This window comes from Larus michahellis, chromosome 7 (assembly GCF_964199755.1).
Source record: "Larus michahellis chromosome 7, bLarMic1.1, whole genome shotgun sequence".
NCBI lineage: Eukaryota > Metazoa > Chordata > Aves > Charadriiformes > Laridae > Larus > Larus michahellis.
This window is the reverse complement of record NC_133902.1, coordinates 56,263,001-56,284,601: the sequence shown is the minus strand read 5'-3', so window position 1 is coordinate 56,284,601 and position 21,601 is coordinate 56,263,001. Positions and strand designations below refer to the sequence as shown.

The window sequence follows — 21,601 nt, the reverse complement described above, 5'->3', positions numbered from 1 at the left end:
GCTGAGGGGAGACCTCATCGCTCTCTACAACTACTTGAAAGGACACTGTAGAGAGGTTGGTTCTGGTCTCTTCTCACAGGTAATTAGTGATAGAACAAGAGGGAATGGGTTCAAGCTGCAGCAGGGTAGGTTTAGGCTGGACATTAGGAAAAAATTCTTCCCAGAAAGAGTGGTCAGACCCTGGAATAGGCTGCCCAGGGAGGTGGTGGAGTCACCATCCCTGAATGTGTTTAAGACTCATTTAGATGTGGTGTTAAGGGATATGGTGTAAGGGAGAACTTTGTAGAGTGGAGATGACGGTTGGACTCGATGATCCCAAGGGTCTTTTCCAACCTAAATGATTCTATGAGTAGAGTTGATCAAAAATTGGATGATTCTGGCTGCACGTTAAAAGTTATTCCCTTTTTTTCTGATGGGAAGTTGAGCTGTACCAAGCAAGTCTAATGAAAATGAGGAAAACGGGATGAAATGAGCCTGAAGTCTAACTAGGGGGGAAAAAAAAAAGTAATTCAGAGGTGAAAAGGAAGACTTGGGATTTGATGTAGTAAGATGGAGGAGGAAGAAATAAGTTGGTTGTAAAGATACGTGAGACAACTTGAATGGAGAAGAATTGACAGGCTGGGAAGTGAGACTGGAGATTAGGCAAGGAAAATAAGGGAAGGGAGCCATGAACAAAGAAGAAAGGACTGTATTGAAACTGTGGATTTCCTAATGAGAAACAAAGCATGATGAGGAAAGATGAACATTTGAGGATAGGTGAGATGGTGGAGATGTCCATACGTAGGAAAAAGTTGGACGTGACACAGGAGGATTTGGTATATATTTCACCAAGGTAGTAGCTGATACGCTGTGAGTCTATCCTTTGTGGATTTTATTGCATCATTGAAAGAGTTGAAAGAAGAAAAAAAGATGGTGTAGGGCTAAGGTAAGTACAACAGGAAGTAATTAGAAAAGAAGGTGAAAGAATAGGAAACAAAAGACATTAAGAAACGTAAATGAAAAGAGGAAAATCAGGGATTCAGTCATCTGAGAAACAATTCATATGGTTTCAAGAAGTGTGGAGTTTTCTTTTGAAGATGAAATTCATCAGCTAACCAGATGAAAAATTATATTAATAGAGGATACAAAATTTTGTCTCACTTTTTAGGAAAAAAAATAATGAAAGTGCAATCTGGGTAAAATATGTATTTGTCTGTATTGTCCTATAAGGGCTCATGCTAATGAAAAATTAACACTATGTTCAGACATTTTTTCATGTGTGGCAAAATGGCAAACAAATTCCGTCCGGAAAAGAAGAATGTGTGCTGGGGCGGCTGGAAGTAGGGGCATAGGAGTCAGTGCTCCTTTCTTCTGCACCTGGCTTTACTATAAAATTACTGTTGGAAAATTGTGCAAATTGCAATTTATAATTCAAGTTTTCTCATCTGTATAGCAGAGATAACAATACCTGCCTACCTCACAGGAGTGTTGTGAGGTTTAATTAATGTTTGTTAAGCTCTTCAGCGTTTTTTGGATGAAACCTCTTGTTGTTAATAATGGCAAAGCACCAGGCGGAAGATGTAGTATGATCTTGGGGTTGGAGGGAAGAGATAAAACAGTTACATTTTGTTGCTTAAAACATATTTAAACAAAACAGTTGAAAATGTTTGGTTACCAGTTATATAATTATTAGGCTTAATAGTCCCTGCCGAGAGGGACTTGGGAGTGTTAGTGGATGGAAGGCTGGACATGGGCTGGCAGTGTGCACTGGCAGCCCAGAAAGCCACCCGCATCCCGGGCTGCATCCCCAGCAGCGTGGGCAGCAGGGCAAGGGGCAGGGAGACCCCCCTGCAGCGCTGCCTCCAGCTCTGGGGCCACCAACAGCAGAAGGACATGGACCTGTTGGAGCAAGTCCAGAGGAGGCCATGAAGATGCTGGGAGGGCGGGAGCCCCTCTGCTCTGAGGACAGGCTGAGAGAGCTGGGGGGGTTCAGCCTGGAGAAGAGAAGGCTCCGGGGAGACCTTATGTCAGCCTTCCAGTACCTAAAGGGGGCCTACAGGAAAGATGGGGAGGGACTGTAGTGATAGGACAAGGTTTTAAACTGAAAGAGGGGAGATTTAGATGAGATATTAAGAAGAAATTCTTTGCTGTGAGGGTGCTGAGCCCCTGGCCCAGGTTGCCCGAGAAGCTGTGGCTGCCCCATCCCTGGAGGGGTTCAAGGCCAGGTTGGACGGGGCTTGGAGCAACCTGGGCTGGTGGGAGGTGTCCCTGCCCAGGGCAGGGGGGTTGGAACTAGATGATCTTTAAGGTCCCTTCCAACCCAAACCATTCTGTGATTTCATCTGGTGTTGTGTTTCATCTGAGATAATTTAGAACACCCTTGACTTTGAAATGGTGAATAATTCATCTACATTCCCTTTTTGCTTCCATTGTAGGATGAATTCATGATTGTCTACCTACGTATTTCTCTGTCATCAGACTCTGTCAAGGTTTCTTGAAAGGCTGAAGTGCTGTAGTTAGAGGTCATAGACTTTGGAATAACAAGTCAGTAGGCAACAGTAATATTAACAAATATATAAAATTCTGTATATGTGTAATTGAAGCAACCCAGTAACGTGGTCAGGAGAAAATTTTTGAGAAAATTGTTGGCAGAAGTAATTGAGTGGATTTAGTGTTGAATGATAAGAAAATCAAGGGGGAAATAGCGTCGCTAAAACCTTGTTTGTGAGGCTTTTTTCCTGTTCAGATAGGAAATAGTGAGAATAACCTTTGTAGTTACAGTCAAAGGAAACGCTGGGTATATTCGCCAGCGAGTTTCTTAGAATTGACTGTGCCTGTAGACGCAAACTTTACAAATGTAGTGGTGTGTCAGCAACATCACAGGTGTCATTATAAATGTCAGCAGTCTGTGAGTAGTATTTGTAAATAAGCACAAACATGTGAAATGGTCTATGTCTGTTAGTCAACCATGACGCACCTTCAGTATGCCGAAGCCCGGTGCCTGGTTGAGTAGCTCGTGTGAGTTGAATGTACACTAAATATCAAGTGGTGTTACACAGCTTGAAAAGAAAGACAGCTTTAAAGAAAAAAAGCCGACTTTTTTCTAAGTCATCCCGTTAATGCCCAAGAAAATGCTTCCAGGAGTGTTAAGAAACCAGCTGTCTGTAGACTTTAGGAAGAATCATTTATGGATCTCTCTTGTCCATACTCTTTCAGAGCTTCAGTGGGAAGGCAGAATGCTGCTGCTCTGAAGAGTAGCTTGAATCAGCTTGCATGAATATTGCCCTCTCCAAGGATATTGGCATGCAAAACAGATGTTGTTCAACTTGGCGCATTTTGAATGCACCTCACAAATGGATTCTTAACCACTTTGAAATGAACAGAGTTTGGATGAGGGTCTCTTCAGCGGAAGCGAAGTAATGCGTGATCGATGTAGATAGGTGGAAATAACTCCTTTTCTCTTCTCAAAGCATTTGTTTGGTGCTGTTTCATCTGGGTGTACCCTGTCTGCCTTGATTTTCCCCTTGTGTATATTCGCTGGAGGCAACTTAACCTGTGCAAGCACAGCAACAAGCTGTTGTCATTCTGAATATCCACCTCTTCCCTCCCTCCCCCCCGTAACTATATTTAATCTCCGATATTCAAACTGGGAGAGTGAAGTGTTTTCTAGAGCTATTTCTGCTTTAAATCTGGGGCTAAACCAGTTTCATGTAACACCTTCCATTATCTACATCTAACTGATCTTGGCGGGACCAACCTCTGCATAAAGAGCGATGGGAAGATTGGATTTGAAGAGATTCAGAAAGTTATGAATCGTTTACTCGATAATAAGATAAGACCCATGTAACACCTCTCTTAGATTCTCTTAGATTTTATGAAAGTGGTTTTCAAAAATCTCAACATAAATAGATAACTGAAGATAGGTTTAACGTTATCTCCATAAGCAAAGCACTTGTTTGCCTGTTTATTCTAAAAATAGACAAATATGGTGGTATCCAGAGCCACGGCCCCAGCACAGCAAAAATGCAGCGTCTTTATTTTCCGCTGTGACTGATGAGTAAGGATGCGCCAACTTCCCTGGATCAGGGAGTAGCTTCCAACTATACCACCAATAAGAGCAAACTTCTGGGGCCTAAATTTTCTTTGGTTGAATTTCTGCGGCCTTCTAAGACGCCGTTGCTCAGCGGAGTGTATTTGTTGCGTTGACTGGCAGAAGGTGCAGCTGTTAAGGGTGGAAGTTTATGAAGGTGAAAACAGTTTACAATTTCCCTTTTTCTTTTGTCGGTTGGAAGGCAACACTAAGAAACGTCTCCAAAATTACCTGAATTCACTAGAATTCTAGCAAACACTAAGAAAAAGTTAAAAATTACATCTTCACATTTTCCATTTTTAAACTTTAATTTATATGAGTGACTCTGACCGTAACAGTTTCTGTAGTGTGGTTTGGCTATTAGGCAAGAAGTTTTCCGAGTCCTAATGTTTGGTGTGTTTGGGTTGAAAGCCTTCACCACAAAAGGTTTCGTAGCTTTCACCTAGAGCAACAGCAAACACTGCGTTTCTCGCAGGATTACCAGCAAGTCAGCATTATTTCTGCTGAGCAGTTGCTGAGACTGTGTTGAGACCTGAGGAGTAGAACCTGGTGTGTTTTCTCAATGTCTTAAGCGCCACAATTGACTATTCTTTGTATAGGAAAACAACATAATGAAAAAGGGCTACAAGGATGAGCAAGGGACTGGAGCACCTCTCTTATGAGGCAAGGCTGAGAGACCTGGGTCCGTTCAGCCTGGAGAAGAGAAGACTGATGGGGGAATCTCATCAATGCAGATCAATATCTAAAGGGCGAGTGTCAAGAGGATGGGGTCAAACTCTTCTCAGTGGTGCCTGGTGACAGGACAAGGGGCAACGGACACAAGCTGGAACACAGGAAATTCCATCTCAACATGAGGAAAAACTTCTTTACTTTGAGGGTGGCAGAACACTGGAACAGACTGCTCAGAGAGGGTGTGGAGTCACCTCTGGAGGTACTCAAAACCTGCCTGGACGTGTTCCTGGCCAGCCTGCTCTGGGTGACCCTGCTTTGTCAGGGGGGTTGGACTAGAGGATCTCCAAAGGTCCCTGCCAACCCCTACAATTCTGTGATTCTGAAAATAATATCAAAGGTTTTAGCTCTAGCATTGCGTGGAGTCTGGCTGCATGTGGAAGGCGCTCTGATACAACCGCTGCCTTTATTGGAGAGGTATTTCCAAGCTGTCCATGTGGTGGTGTTCTTCAGGTCTTCACGAGCTGCTCACGGCTGCTGTGAACACTTAACGGATGGTATTGCCAAAAATTTCCCAATGGCCAGAATAACTGCGCAACCGTTAAATCTTTAGTATGAGTCAGAGCAGAGCTTTAACTTGCTGGTGAAACTTGGGATTTTTGTGACTTTGAAATGAAGAAGTGGGAATATTAAGCACAGACCTTGCGTGCACGAGGTGTAAATGGTTTCTCGTGTTGGCTTGTAATGATTTTTCCGGCATTTCGTCATATCAGCGATGTCCGTAAGAGCACCTACTAATAGCCAGCTAAACTTTAAATAGTTTGGATCCTGCTGTAATGACCTTAAAATAGTTTCTTCAGCTCTGAGCTCTGTTGCGAAGATCTCTTTCTCTGTACCCCAGTGGTCATGGCCGTTAAAAAACATACTTGACGTTCTTGACGCTGTACCAATTTGCAGGAGGAACGTGCCAGGTTCTGCAGGTTCTCCGGTGGTTCAAGTTTGAAGTAGCTGGTAAGCGGCAGCATCATTTTGATTTTGTTGAACAGGATGTTTGATTTTGATAAGGGTTTTCAGATTTTAGGAGGAAAGTTTTTATGAGCATGGCCCGTTGACTCAGGCAGGGTAAATGCTTTTCTGACTCTTTTTTTTTAAGATAGGTGGAGAAGTGATTCTCAAGTGACACTAAAGCTGAAACCTGAAGTGAATTTTACGAATACCTTCATGACTTATACTGAAGTAAAATAAAAACCCCAACTGTTTTTAATTCTTATCATTAGAAACTACAATGGAGATCATGTACTAAAGCCAGATTTTGTTGCGTGTAGCCAAAGTGAACTTTTTAAGGTACAGGCTTTCTGATGGTGATGATTTTAATGGTGCTTTTCTAATACCAGGATCTTATAATTTTCAAGGAAAAAATTGATGTCTTGATGCCCTCTGTGCACGTCCTTGCCTTGCCGTTATCTGTGGCAGGTGCTAAACAGGGCCGCGCTCCTCTCATGTCTGTTAGGGTCTCCCTCAGACATGAATATTTACTCTTTTTGCAGTATCTGTTTTTAAAACATCAGCTCAGAACCTAAACTTGTTTACAAAAATAACCAAATTAACCTTCTAAAACAGATTGTTTTGAGATGCTTGTATATCGCTTTTATTCATGCAAAAAAATCTTTCCTGAAATGCTCACCATTGCAATTGACAGATGATAACAGACATCTTTATTTACCGCATGTCAGTATTTTTCAGCTTTCTGTGATGTGTGTATCCATAGATACTCATAGATACTTCCCGGTGGAGGAGGCATACCCCTTAACTTTCTAAAAAGTAAAATAAAACGTATGAATCTGAATTTCTTCATCGCTTTAAGCAAATCCTTGGAGGTATTTATTTCACAGGCTCTGGGGACAACAGAATGGAAACAACTGGTGAAAGTCATGAGATTTGCTGTTCTTGGGGTTGGGCATGCAGAGGCGTTGGGGAGCCTGCGCAGCGCGATGCCAGAAAGCGCTTTGGCTGTGCTCCGGAGCTTTTAATATTGAGACAGCCCTTTCGGAAGCCTTAGTCAAAAATTCACCGGGAAATTATTTACAGGAAACACAATGCTGCACCAGTAGATCAAATTGGCAACTCTCATTGCACTAGATTGATAAATGGATGTGGGTCACATCTTCTCTATGTCAAGTTGGAAATAGGATGTAAATATTCTTAAAATGGAAAAGTATGTTTAGCGCCGTATAAAGTCCCCGTTCAGTGCTGTGTGGTGTTTACTGTTGAATCTGAGAGCTTTCCAGCGGTTCCTGAAAGAGATAACATGATGGTGACTGGACAGAAGTTAATGAGATGTATTTCTGTCCTCATAGATTCATAGGGTTCAGCTCTCTCCTGAGAAGACAAGAGTTGGGCAAGTGGAAGACCAAAAATTATTCCATCTGTTGAATTCTAGTACCTAATAGTTAAAATTAAGGACTTTTTTTTGTGCAGGTAACTTTGCATCCTTGAAGTTACTTGATGAATCACAACACTGTCATATCCAAACTGCTGTAGGGATCTAATACTCGAATGTTGCATCTTATAAACAAATGAGAAGCTGATGATTTATTCTCTTCTCCTGCGGAAGAGTTTTGTAGCTTGGTGAAATCCTCGTGATTATAATCTTAAATTGCTTGTGTTGCGGGTTTTGAGGTGAATAACGTAGCAGATACACTTGGCACCCCTTTTGAAGTCCGTTTTACATCATGGTTGAATTCCATCTTGAAGTAACCTCACTGGCATGTGCTGTGAAGTTCACATAGCTGTCCCTCGGTAGAACTCCTCCGGGTGGGACTCCTCCCGGATTTCACAGCTGAACTCGATTTGACAGTAGATCTCATCCCATCCTTTTTGTTGACTCAAGGTGTGACTGAAGATGCAGATCCTTTCATCACATATTCAAATGGATAGTTTCTGACTGTAAAATAAATCTGGCTTGTGCCCACTCAAAAGTTGCTGCCAAACATCTCAGGCTACCAAGCCTAATGTTTAAATTAATGTTTAAATTAACTCTTGTGATTCCAACTTTTGTACAAGAGGAGCGTTTTTAAGTGCTAAATCCCAAGTTTCCATGATATGAGAATGACTTGCTATTCATCACTTAAGGTTTTGCTATTTTAAATTTGCTGTAGAAAACAAACCAACTTTTTGATGTCGGGTAATTGTGTTATCTCACGGAGCAATTAATGATGGCTTCTAACAAGTCTTTTAATCGATTAGCTAATACAAGCTATAGACTAAGTTTTATTAGCTATAATTAAGTATATAAGTTAAAATATTTACAAGTCATTTTTTCAAGTGTCTATATATATGTTCTCCAACTGGCTGTGAATGCAGGTTGGGATGGTTACCTTTCTATACAGAAACTGCTCCGAAGCCGGGGTTGTGTAGAACACATTTCTCATCATATTCCTAATAAATCGGAGGAATTTCAAAATGCCAGCCCATTATTACCAGACTGGTGCTTTTTCTATAATAGGGAACTAGCAACTAATATGTCTCCTGTCAAGTTTAAAAATAGCACTACATCTCCCATTACCACACCTATTAGTTCCCTATCCACTTGGAGATATTCTAAATCAAGTATCGTTCATCTATTTAAACCTAATGTAAGCCTTCAAGATCATCAATATTATCAAATTTATAGTACTAGGTACAGTACTGGAAAAGACGAGTGTCGGAAACTGCCTTGAGCCTTCAAGCTCTGTAAACAGAGTCCAAATAAGTTGGATAAAACCAACATACCATGAAACAACATTAGCAGTCTCTGTTAAAGTAAGTTATCATCATTCCAGGCTTTTGAATTACATGGCAAATGGGAGCTTATAATTAACTGTTAAATCAGAATAACTAATTTTGTATGAAATACAAATGCTAACCTTGCGTTTTCAGGTTGTGCTCTCGTATTAGATCTGTACTGGGGTTTTTGAAAAACCTGTAACTGGCTAAAGAGGTAGGCAGAACGTCGGTAGGACGTTTTGTGAAGATAATTGATTGTGTGGTACCTGTTGCTCCGCAGCATACTCATGCTGACTTCTGTAAATCTACTGGGACCATCAAAGGCAGGAAGCGGAGGAACGAACTCTGTTCCCTCCCACCTCTTCTTTGCCTTTTCCCCTTCTCTTTTGGCTTAGAAATCAAGAAAAAAAAATCTAATTCAATATAAAAAATAATTACTTTGCTTTTGTGAATCTGAACTCACAAAAAATAGTTTACAGACTATTGAGTATCCCTGATCCCCTGTTCTGAGTAGTACTTAGTACCACGTATACCACTTAATAGGTCAGTTAGAGATATACAAACCAAGTTGCGTATTGTAATTTTGTTAATTGCGATTCACAATGGGCTGGGAATCAGGGGATCGCTCCGTGAAATTTCCCTGAAAATATGTTTTCCGAGGGCCGTGATCCAAAGGGGGGGTGTGCGTGCTTCCCCACGGAGGTGGTGTGGCTGGATGTGGTTTTGAGTTAACCACAAACGGGATACACAGATGTTTTTCTCCACTGGAAATAAAATAAATTGCAATAATTTACTTTATTCAATATAGATTAAGATCTTCAAAGATGTTGACTGAGGATGAGTAGAGGTATAGATGCAAAGTATTTATGACAATCTTAGACTGTCAGGAACGAAGGTGAAAAGAAAATTCTAGGGATTAGATTTTTTTTTTGCTTTTCTATATGAAAAAATACAATTTAAAGCAAGATATGATGAAGGCCATTAGTGCCTTTGCCTACATAAAAAAAAAAAAATTAAATACTGACTCTTAAAATGCATACTCTGCATATGCATTAACAACTTTTTCATAAGGATTTATAGCGATATTGTTTACTTAGCATGCACAGGGCAACGTGCAGATTTTACAGCATGTTACTTTCTAAATATGTAAACTCCAAAAAGGGACGGTTATGGTCTCTGGTGTCAGGGTGTCCCTGGTTTAATAGCCCTGCGACATCTTTAAACTGTAACTTTTAACTCCTGCTGTTGCATTTCAGGGTTGAAAGCACAGATTGTAAGAGCTGAGCTCGTCGATCCTCACAGTTTGCTTTTTAGTTAAGATCCGAACAATTCTTCTAAAATTCTATTGTTTGCAATTCTGACTGCGTCACCCGAAGCGCTGCGGGGCTTCTCACCTGTATGGGATGCGCGCCTGCCCCGCGCTCTGGCATGCGAGCGTTTTGAGGAATGGAAGTCTGAGAATGAGCAAAAATAATAATTAATAATTGCGTATTTTAAAATGTATTACAAGTAATTGAGTTTTCAATATATGTGTTTTTACAGTACATCTTAAAATAGTCTGTAGAAGAATAACTTTGCAGTCCTTTAATAAAGTACTTGAAGTAAGTATCATAAATAAGCCTCACACTAAAAGGGATTTTAGAGGCAGAGTTCCCAGGTGGGGGAATCCTTACCTGAGACCACTGGGATTGCTGCCATTTCCTCCCATTCACTCTATTTTTATTTCTGGCTGGGAATTGATGGTGAATGTAAGGAGAACAGTCACAAAAGATGGGCTTTTATTTTACTGATCTAGGCACAGCACATCCCTGCGGCAGGACCCAAACCAGTTTCTGTCCCACTGGAATACAAGAGAATATTTCACTTGGAAGGGACCCACAGGGATCAGCTAGTCCGCCCTTTGCAAGCACATATGTTAGATCATGAGCACAGCAAAGTTAGGGGTTGTAATTTGACGTTCAGTGAAACAGAACCAGGCGGTGCGATCCGTCCAGGTTTCGGTGTAGACAGCTTTCAGCATCTTTGATGCCTGCAGGTAGCACTGGGTTTTGGTGCTCTGTAGGCGTTTGCAGCTCTCGGGCAGCCTGTGGTTTATGGGTGTCATCAGCAAATTAATATTGGTGCCAATGCAGGCGTCCAAATAAAGGTGAACGATTTTGGTTTACCGCATTCTCAAAAGAGGTAGAGGATTTCTTGCTTTTTCCAGTTGATTTATATAAAAGATAAATTAAGTGGCATTCTCGCTTTGTGCGCTTATCCAGTTTAGTAATGACAAACCTTACAGCCGGTACTTTTGGGTGATCTAAATAGGAGTTGAATTTTGGTCAAACATTAAAATGTGATTTTTGTTGAAGGTATAGCTCTGAGGTTTCGGTGAGTCACTGCCCTGAGTGGGAGGGTAACGCCGGCTCTTTCAGTCTGGGTTTGTGTGTGTGTGTGTGTGTCTGCGCCACATCACCAGTTTGGATGGGTGCTGTGGTGGGGCTGGGAGGCAGAAGGGGCAGGAGGAAAGGTGAAGACCCTGTAATAGTCCTTTGGGAAATCCCAGTTTACCGGAATGTGGAACATGAAAAGTTTTTGCCTACATTGGGTATTGCGGTGTGTTCATCTGAAACCATCAAAGGTTATGTTTATGTTCGCAAAGCATACCTGATGGGTTTTGTGCTCACTTGGGTTGTAAGATGCTGAACCACGTGTGCTCTGGATACGGCGGTGGAATAAATTTCTCATGCGTGTGGGACTGTGACGGTTAAAACAATCATTACTGAAACCATATACCTTGTTTCCTGTAACTAATAGCAGCTCTCTACCTATGGAATATATTAACAATTATTCCTTTGGTTTTGGATTGCTGCTCAACTATTTTGTTGGACAGCTATTTAAACGTGATCTGTAATTTATGTTGTCTGAATACGTCAATGAACGGAGCTAATTATGGCTTTCTGATGAGAGCTATGCTGATGTTTGTGAAACCACACTTCTGTTTATAAGGCAGAATAATGTACGTTCTCTAATAAATCATGGAAAATGGTGAGTTCTCTCTACCTAGGTTGGTTAACAAAGATATTTTAGTTGGTGTTCACTTTGAGTTTAAAAAGAAGCAATGGTTTCTGTGGCTAGTTGAACAGTTAATTCTTCCATGCCATTAAAGCAAATATTTATTTATTACTCTGTGTAATACTCAGAATTTCTTTTAAAGGAAATTATCGGGTCAGACAGCAATGGCCCATTTAGGGACTCCATCGCGTGCCCTTTTTCTGCAACGTGCTCACCGTGCGGTAGAGCTGAAGCGAGTGACAAAAGTCCTGGATGAGTGTCACCGTGAGATGCTGGCGTTGAGACAGCGCCTAATTACCTACCTCAGTTTCCCAGTACTTTAATATACCTCTGTATTAGTCACGTCATTTTTTGACACTGTTACCGCTTGGGAGGATTTTCTTATTTCAGATAGTTTCTCATTCATATATATCCCGAAGAATGTGTTTGGTATAGGCAGAGTAACAGATTTTTTTAAAGCAAAGGATGCTGGAGGAACACCCAGGATTGCTGGCTCCAGAGAGGAAACGCTGTAATGAGAAAGGGGAAGCAGTTCTGTTTTTCTAATATTTGTTGTTTTCTTTGAAATGGGGAAAAGAATACCTGGAGTGATTTATATTTAATTGAGGATTGCATTCCATCAGATACGGTGAGTGTTCTCAGGCCATTTATCAGCTGTGTCTTTTCGAGACCTCCGAGGAGTATGTGGTACATATTTACCTTAACTTGGCTAGGTCAAGGGAAATAAAGCACAAATAATGGATGTTATTTTTGTATGTGAACAACACTGGAAGTCATGTGGGTGAAATATGAGGTAAACGACTGTGTCCTGCCTCCTCTGTGCCTTTTTAAATACAAGAAATTATTAGTTATATATAATATAATTTCCTTTGCGTTATCAGTGTATCTTTTTAAAACAGAAGATTTATTGACTTTTTCATTGCTCCAGTTTAGTCAATCCCTGAAGCCAGCGTGACACGTATTGTGCTGCCATTATTCCTTACTAGTTTCATGTTTAAGTAGCGTCTTGTAAAGAGCAAAACACGAACAAAACATGGCACGTACTGCCCTTCGTATAACATTTTTTCTAAATTGAATTTGATGTGTATTGCTGGTGACGTATGCAGATCGTACCACGCCAGACTCCTACAAGTGCTAGTGAGAATTTTAGTAAGCGGTACCTAAATTTTGGGGGAGTTTTGTAAGAAAGCTTTTGAGCTTCAGATCGTCTCTGAAAAAAAAAAAATGTGTAACTGCTGGTTTTCACCCGCTGGTGCTGCTGCCGTGGGGGTCTACGGGTGTTATGGTGAAGAACTAGGCAGCGAGAACCATCTAGCGCCCACTCCACAAAGCATCCACAATTTCAACCCAGTTTCCCAATGTCAATAACCAAAGGGAGTTTATTGTATGGCGATATTGGCATAATATTTCCACAATGCGTTTTTTTATTTAATAGATCTAAAGGTAGGATAAAGGTAGAAGAACCGAAATGTCAGGCTCTTCAAGCAAGAAGGAAACCTGAGAACTGAAAAAGTCTCTTGCCATCAGCACGTACAGTCATTTTCTGGCCCCATAGGGGACGTACAGTGAAAACCGTTGCAAAATAAAACCCAAGAGCACGTTGTCGATTCAGCTAAACCTAGCGATAAAACCCGTTTCGGAACGAGTCTGATGAAGTGCAATTTGATCAGATATTTCACGAACAGATTACTTTATTACTGATCCCGCTAATGATTTGTAAATTAACTGCAACTATATTCTCCCTGAGTGACTGACTCAGTGGCATTTACCAACTTTTCACGTACCCCGTTTTTGGGGGCTGAGTTTGCAAAATGCTTCCCTTTGAGCTAAATTTTTGACGACGTTTGATGACAAGCGCAGCATGATTAATTACAAATTGTTCTTTAGGTGAATAGTGCAGATTCTAAAACACAGCTTGTGTTTTTATAGCAGTTATTACCCTGCAGGCTCCAAAAGGGCTTTGGAGCACAGAGTATGATTTCAGTTACATCATTGTAAATTCAGAAAACGTCAGTGATCTCAAAAGTGTGATTTTTGAAATTAGGTCAGTGGAAAAGAGATCAGAATCTGCTTTGGTACCTGAAAAGAAGCAAGTTCCAAAACGGAGTGAAGTCTTTGCTTCCAGAAAACCATCGTTTTTCTTTTGAAAGGAATGTATTTGTCCAAAAAAAAAAATTATATGAAACAGTATAGAGGGACGAATAATAGAGCAAATTATAACCTGAATCCAGGCTGGATTATGGCAAGAAAATCAGTGTATGGAATACTTTTTCTCTTGTTGATTGATCTGTAATGGCCCGGGCTGATTCAGCTCGCACCGTGATGGGCCAATGACTCAAAGCTGTAGAGGTTTCGTATATTTTTTTGTCTCCCACTTAAATTTATTCAGTGTTTGGATTTTTGTTGCTGGCTAGTTGATCTTTTGTTAGCTGCAATTCACGTTTAAGTGTTTTTGTTTGTTTGTTTTCTACCCTGTGATTCCAGAATACATAATTTTTTTTAACCTGCACTTGAATTTCCCTAAATTGCAAGGTTGAGATGATGATTGAGGTTTTCTGGAGAGTATGCTGTTCTCTGTTGAGAAATTCTCACTTTTTGTCACCAGGGGCTTTGAGAAGATAAGGATTACAGTCTGAAACCACTAGAAATTACAGGTCAGGAAGTGGACGTACGGTCTTGCAATATGCAGCGCCGAACATGAAGCCCGAGTGAAGAAGTTTAACGGCGAGTTCTCCCTCGTTAGGGTGTGTTGAGAAGGAAACCATCAGAGAGGCAGTCGTGGATGGTCAATACCTTTCAGTTTTGTTTTCAGCTTTTGTATGTGATTGGTTTTGCTCGAAGCATCTGAAAAGCAGCTTTTTGCCCCCCACTCGGTCGGTGACTCATGAAGGAGATGAGCAATAGTCACAGGGCTTTCGTCTTTCCCTTCACTTTGGGCAGCGCGTTTTGCATCCTGTTTGTGAGCAGCTCGGTGGCTTCTCATCTGAGAGCTTCCTTAAGCCTGCGGTACTGTTCTTTCCAGCCATTTCGGAGTACTCAGGGAGGAAAAAAACAAACAAACCATGGTTTACATCTCCTGTAGGGTCCCAGTGTGATACCGGGTGGTGATGCCAGCTCCCAGCGATGCAGGAGAGAGCCCTGGGGGGATGCTCAGGCTGCATCGCCCCAGGCTGCGCTCTGGCTTTAGGTCACCCAAATTATTAGCAGCTATTGGGGCTGAAGCGTGTTTGAATTGTTCTTTAGTTTTATCTACCAGCAGGAAAAGGGAGAAGCCCATGTAAAAATGAATAAACTTCCTATTGGAGAGTTGTGCATATGCATTTAAGAATGAGTGTGTAAAGTAAAGCTGCTTTTGAATATCTGATTGAAAACAAAACAATACATTCAAAATACAGTATTTTTTTTAACTCCTGCACGTTTTGATTCATTTAAAAATTACAAACGGTATCTTTGAATGGTTGAAACTAATAGGTGTGATAATTTTGTCATCATAGTTGCTAAGTAGCCTTTTCTGAAGTAAACTCATTAATATAATACGAAGGATTAATTTCATGGGAGAAATGAAGACACAGTAAGGCCTTGCAATATGTTTCTGCTTTTTCCAGTATCCTTAAGTAAAATAAACCAAGGTGTATTTCTAAAGTAAAATATTTCTCTCTTGTCATTTTCAGAACCCAGAACGTTTCAGTACTTCAGAACGTTTCTGAAGTACTTGGGAAATGAGTGTTCTTCTCATTGAAGCCTTTTATGGTGGTTCCCATAAACAGCTGATGGACCTTCTCCAGGAGGAGCTGCGAGAAGACTGTGTCCTCTGGACGCTCCCTGCCAAGAAGTGGCATTGGAAAGCACGGACTGCTGCTCTTTATTTCATGCAAACAGTGCCAGCAAGTACTAATTACAGGTAACCCAGGAATCTAGTAATTTCTAAGCTCAAATTACAGGGAGACCTTCAGCCGGGTCCCTTGAGCTGACTCTGCGGTTATGTGCGTGCAAGTGGATGTGGGCAAGCAAGGGGAGACTTGCAATGGTGCAAGTTTTTCTTCTTCCGCGGACTTTTTGGGGTATAATTGGGAAATTACCGCCACGTTTTCAATTTCCCTGGACTATTTTTCTCTTGCTAGTCCTTGAGAGCCTCTAAGAGTGCAAATATATGGATGCTTGTTTGGATATCCATGTATACGTACATCTTATTTTAAAATTTCCAAGTGAATTCAGTAATATTGAAAGGTTTAAACTGTGCTTCACAGATTGGGTTGAAAGATGGCACAGATATGAACGCTTCAAGCTTTTTCACTTGCCCTCCCATGTATCTATTAGCAAGTCTGATTTATTGGAGTGTACTCCTTGGGCTGACCTGGAGGATTAAGGGAGCAGTTTTATCTTAATGACGGTCCGGTTCTGTACTGTGCCAGCAACCGTGGATGTCAATTATGCATTTATGTAAGTGGCAAATTTCTATCACTAGAACCTGGGCTGATAAAAGCAGACTATTTAGGTCAACAGATAGCTATCGTGTAGCGAGAATCAGTCACTCCAGAACCAATCTGTCGTTAGACCCAGCGATTTCGCCTGGCCTACCTGATGGGTTGAGATGTGGTAAGGTGATTGCATTGAGCAGTGACGTATCGTGGAGCGGAGCCTGGGTAGTGAACGAGCCCTCGCTTGACTTTGCACCTTCATGGAGACAGACCGTTGGTGCACGGGGTTGTTTTAGCACAAGCAGCTGGTTTTCGGCCACAGAATGAACTTCTGCAGGACTCTGAGCACACCGAAAAGATGCGCTAACTCGTTAACGTTCAGAACTGGATCAGGTATTTGTTACCAGGAGCAAGTAGACATAGCTGGCTGGGGAAGGAATATGATTTTTCGAGAGTAGATTTTGTGCTACAGAAGGCTGCGTTTGAACAGTGTTACCCAACACGATGTCTAATCCATTCTGGAATGCACACTATATAAATGTACACCTTTTCTGTGCTTCTGGCTTGCATTTAAAATAAGCTCCCATCCCAAGCCAAATGTTATAATTAATTTTCCCCGGTTTGTCTCGTGCGAGGCATTTAGCGTTGGTTTCCTATTGCTTTCCTTTTGCAACAATTTTGTTTTGGAGGAGTGTATATGACAAACTGTTATGTAAATTTGTCTTGTATCGCAACCACATCCTCCAACGCATCGCAATGTTATCTGTGTTCCTTCAAGGTCAGCAGCCCAAGCTGTCCAGCACTAACTGTATTAAACTAATCAGACATCACTCATAGACATACACTTCATTAGTTTAACTTACAGTTACATTGACCTAAGATAACTTAACTCCAATTTGTCAAGTAACCCACATCTTGGGGGAAGGGGGAGGGAACGACAACCAAAAAAAAAACCCCAAACCCCACGAAAAAAACCAACCACCTAACAAAAAAAAACCCTCAACCCAGCAGCTTGAAAACTCGCTTGAAGTTAATAAACTTGCAATCTGTCATAGACTTATGTGCAAATATAACCTTTACTGACAGCAAATAAATCTGATCTAACCAATAGAGCATCTTAAAGAGAGGGGAGCTTTTTCTTGGCTGTTGCTGGTCGGGTTTGATCAGACAGAATCAAGTAGTCAAAGTTCACAAAGACGCGATGTTTAAAATAGAGTATGTACCTTATCCGGGCAGGCAGGAGAAAATTTTAGGAACAAGGGCTGATGTGACTGGTGAGAGGAAAACTGATTAAAGGTACCTTCACTTGTGCATTTTTAATGTTTGTTTTGTAATTGAATGTTTCGAGTATTTTATTAAATTGAAAGTATAAGTGTATCAGACTAAAGCCTAATAAGGTTGACTACTCTCTCCTATTAGAAAAAACGTTGCTTAGAATTAACATTGATTCTTCTGTTTCCAGCTTGTTAGTAACCACTAAAGATCTGCTTCCCAGGCAGTAGTTTAAGACAAAATTCTCATTGCAAACTGGCAGGGGCGTATGTTTTGAATTGCACATTTAAATATTTCATCCTTCTTGTGAGGTGGTGGGAAATACCAAATTTGCATTATTTATAATATTGACATTCTTTGTAGAATAAAAATGTTCTTTTACAAGTGATTGTCATAAATGTGACACTTCATAAATACCTTGTTTTCTATTTGTGCGTTTAATACCACGGAAAGGTCACAAATGTTTCGAGTGCGAACACTTTTGGTAAGGGAGCTGCATTACGAAATGTGTCATTCCAAGCTGTACTTTATTTCAAGACGTATGAGAAATAATGCTGATGCTAATAAGTCTGATATCGCTATACATCTATACAGGAGTAGTATAGATAAGTTTTACAAGATCTATAGGTTTATAAATACAAGCTGATTATGGGAAGGAAGCAGGTTTGTGAGTTTTCAAGCGATGCTCCGTGAGTTAAGGATCAGTCTTAAAAAGTGCTTTTGAAGCAGAGTATACGGTGCGGAATGCTAGATGTTAAATTCAGATGCTCTGCAGCGACCAGAGAATTTACGTGATGAACTTGCAAATACTTTTATTCGAGAACAGACATGTACTCCCTCGAGCAAGAATTCAAGCTGAATTGGGGACGAGCAGTGCATCTACCGTTACTTTTGTGAAGTTGTACTTGGTGTGTAATAAAATGATGTTCCTGTGCAAGAACGAGGAGATCTACCCAGAATTGTCACTGGGAGATGTCCTCGCCCTTCAAGGGGAACACATGCAGCTTTTACGGATGATACCGGACATTTAGTATTTTATTTGCAGCACTGCATAGATTTATTTTAGTTCCCTGACGCCGTGTTTCTCTAGAAAAATGCTGCTTTTCTGTTTTCATGGCGTCATTGTGCAGTATGTCGTTAAACCAGCTCACGTCTTCATTCATCTCCTTAAAGGAGGACAGAAGCCCTGATGAATGGGGACGATAAGGCACGCAGCGAGTCCTTCCAGCTTGGAAGGCCATAAGGAGAGTTTCTAAAGGTGGCATACTTGGCTAGTAAACTTGAAATGGTCTAATATATCAATGTACAGCAGCCACAGGACTGAGCATTTTTAAGAGCTTTCTTAATTGCCGTCCAGAGACTCACATGATTTTTTCCTTAATTGGAAAGAAGGTGTCTGTTTGGACGTTGCGTGAGTATAAGGAGTTTCATCCTTGGGGTGGCAAATTCCAAATCACAGCATTTGAAATGCACTGAAGAAAGGGCAGAAGTACTGTCTGCTTTCTCTGGACAAGTTTTTCAGCAATTACAGAGTGTGGTTAGCAGTTGATGGAATATTATCATCTTCATTCCGTAAATTAGGAAGGTCCAGCAGAGAGACGTGACCTCCTCCGGCTGCTGGCAGTCTGCAGGGCTGCTGCGTTGTCTGCTTTGTCTCCCAACTTGCTTCAGACAGCTTAAATTCTTTGATAAATGTAGATGTCTGATTTTGCCTAAAGTTGTTTTCCATAGCCCGTAGTGACTGTTCAGTAATTCTGGAAAGCACATAACAAAAATTAATTTTTTTTTAGCCTTTTTATTCCTTCTTAATTCAAGGAAAGTTCTTGAACTTAAAAATACTATTGGAGAATTTAATAGAAAAAAAAAAGGTGGCTTTTCTTAATTCTATTTTTTATTACCACAAACAATCTTTTAAATTCCAAATAATAAACCAGTTGGTATGACACACTAGACGAAAGCATTTTGTATTTTAAGGACTATCCTCTACAGAAATTAATTCAAAACCTAAAAAGTTAGTAGTATAAGACAGATCTGCGAAACGGAGAGACTAAATGCAGTGTAGCTTCCAGTTTGTATTAATACTACTGCTAGATTATTTTAATATATATATATATATACATAAATAAATAGTATGTGTAACATTCAGTATTGCCCCCCAGGTAGCTGTTCATATGAATAAAGATTTTATTTGTAACAGACTCTAGCCCTGAAATACCCCTAGGGTAAATGTTAGCATATATATGCCCCTTGATATTTGACAACTATATTTTAAAGACAAACTCTGTGCTTTTTACATTTTACAAAGGAGAAAACAAATCATTGTTTTCAATTAATAGAGCTCTGGGAAAAAAACCAAAAACACAAAACTGGGGGGTGTGGTGTTCAGTAATGTATAGCGTTTTCCAGCAGTATATGATATAGATCTCTTGTCTTTTTTTTTTTTTAAAAGAAACTGTTAAGACTACTAGATTTAGGATTTTTTCAGTTCTGATGCTTTCATTCTGTTCTAGAGAGAGAAAATGCATTATTATGGAGTGAATTCTTTACGAACTGATGGACTGGTGTCACCTAGATGTCCTCTTCAAAACGGTGATCCTGTAGGTTTTTATTCCAGTGAATTATTTCAGCTCAGCCCCACTGAAAACACGCACAGTTTGCATGTGTGAGCATTCGTAAGCTAGAGTACTTACTGTTTTCTAGATATTTTCTTTTTTAAAAGAAATACCTGCAAGTAACATGTCCTGGGGAAGAAGTCTGAAAATGTGAATTGGCACAAGGCAGGGCAAATTTCAGCCATTTCCTTAGTCGAGTATAGAGATGCCCATTTGTGCTGGGAGCGTCTCTGTCTTCTTACATCTTTATGTCGAATACTTTAAGTGCAGCTTTATATAATCTTCGTAGGAAGTGGAATAATTTTCCCTGCATTTGGCCCCGTTAACGTTCAGGTAAGAACTAAATAAATTGTATGGGTGAGTAATATGTTAATTAAATAAGATAAACACATACCTGCAAATTAAAAAAAAAAAATAAAAATGTTTACCTGATACTATATATATTTTTTGGCATATTTTGTAGCGTTTGCTTCTGTATATAGATGAATAAAACGCGAATCTCATTTAGGGTATCAACTACAAAGAATGTGTATTTTGGTCTTAACGCTCGCCTTCGTTGCATTGGAAGATGGGACTTGGAATTGCTGAATAATTTTCTGCTCAGAGCTCTTTTAAGTTTCAAGCCATTTCTGTGCTGCTCAGTGTTATGCTCAAGAAGTGCGTGTTTTAACTGCAGTTTTATGTCAGGTGCAGCGGGACGTGCTCCTAAAGAATAGACCGGTGAGTTGTCCTTTGTACTTTGATTAGCTGATAGAAAGACATGAAGAAATAAGGTGACTAAATGTAATAGCCAGTATCCCCTCAAGACGGGGTTCAGGTTCATCTTTGATTAAAAATACCGTGGGGCTGTAACTTCCTCATTTCTATAACCTCACTGATGGATACAAATAACGACGTTTTTACCTTGCTGTAGAGATGTCCAAACCAAGAATAAGAGAAACTCTTCATTTAAAGGGGAAAAGTGCACTGAAAGGGGGGTACGGGAGACACCACTTCATCCCGTGCTCCCCTTTCACCCTCCCTAGCTGAGTACAGGGTCATTCCTTCTTTAATTTCATTAGTGCTAAACTTGCTTGCATGGTTTTTTTTTTTTTATATTTTTAAACAAATCGGTTGAGTTCACCAAGGTTAGTTCACACGGGCTTGTGCAAACGCATCCCGGCTCGTCCTGCCCACGCTTTGCGGTAGCTGGTTGGGAGTTCGCTTCGCACCGGGGGCCAGATGGCCGTCCTCGCGCCGTGTTGAGCCTAAACCCAGAAACCCCACCGAGATACGAGACGCAGGCGCCATGTACTGAGCTAAAACAACTTGGTGACTTCTGACCAGAGCTGGCTGGGGTCCAGCCAGCTTAAAAGTGTAAGCAAAGAGAATATCCGTCCATATGGAACGGCATGAAGCTCCACCACTTATCGCAGATGATGCCCTCCACTTCTGTAGCCCCAGATAATAGAGGGTGTCCTGGTGTGAAATTCTCTCCGACGAGGGAGAAGATGGGAGCCCATCTGATGCCGGGAGTACGTAACGTGGGAACGTACGTCTATAACGTGGGGTTTGGGCGATTTAGATTAATATCGCCCAAAATCTGCTCTGAAAACTTCTTCTGAAAACGTTATCGTTCAAAGGCAACTTCTAAAGAAGAGCATCTAATTGAATGTGTTTGAGAATGATTTTTATCAGAACACTACTACAAAGCAATGCTTTGATAAAGTTAACAAGAAAAATGTTTAAATTCCATAATC

At 40.7% G+C, this 21,601-nt stretch overlaps 1 protein-coding gene across 29 annotated transcripts in view; it reads left to right on the top strand.

Annotated features, from left to right (window-relative positions):
* Positions 1 to 21,601, top strand: part of GTDC1 (glycosyltransferase like domain containing 1) — a 192,837-nt gene that overhangs the window by 46,071 nt on the left and 125,165 nt on the right. For all 29 annotated transcript variants that reach the window (XR_012588293.1, XR_012588294.1, XM_074594466.1 and 26 more), the window contains one exon: positions 15,232 to 15,461. Coding sequence is in view for 27 of the 29 variants with exons in the window: in XM_074594466.1 (XP_074450567.1) it covers positions 15,280 to 15,461 (182 nt within the window). In the remaining 2 variants the exon portion in view is untranslated. The remainder of the gene's footprint in view (positions 1 to 15,231; positions 15,462 to 21,601) is intronic.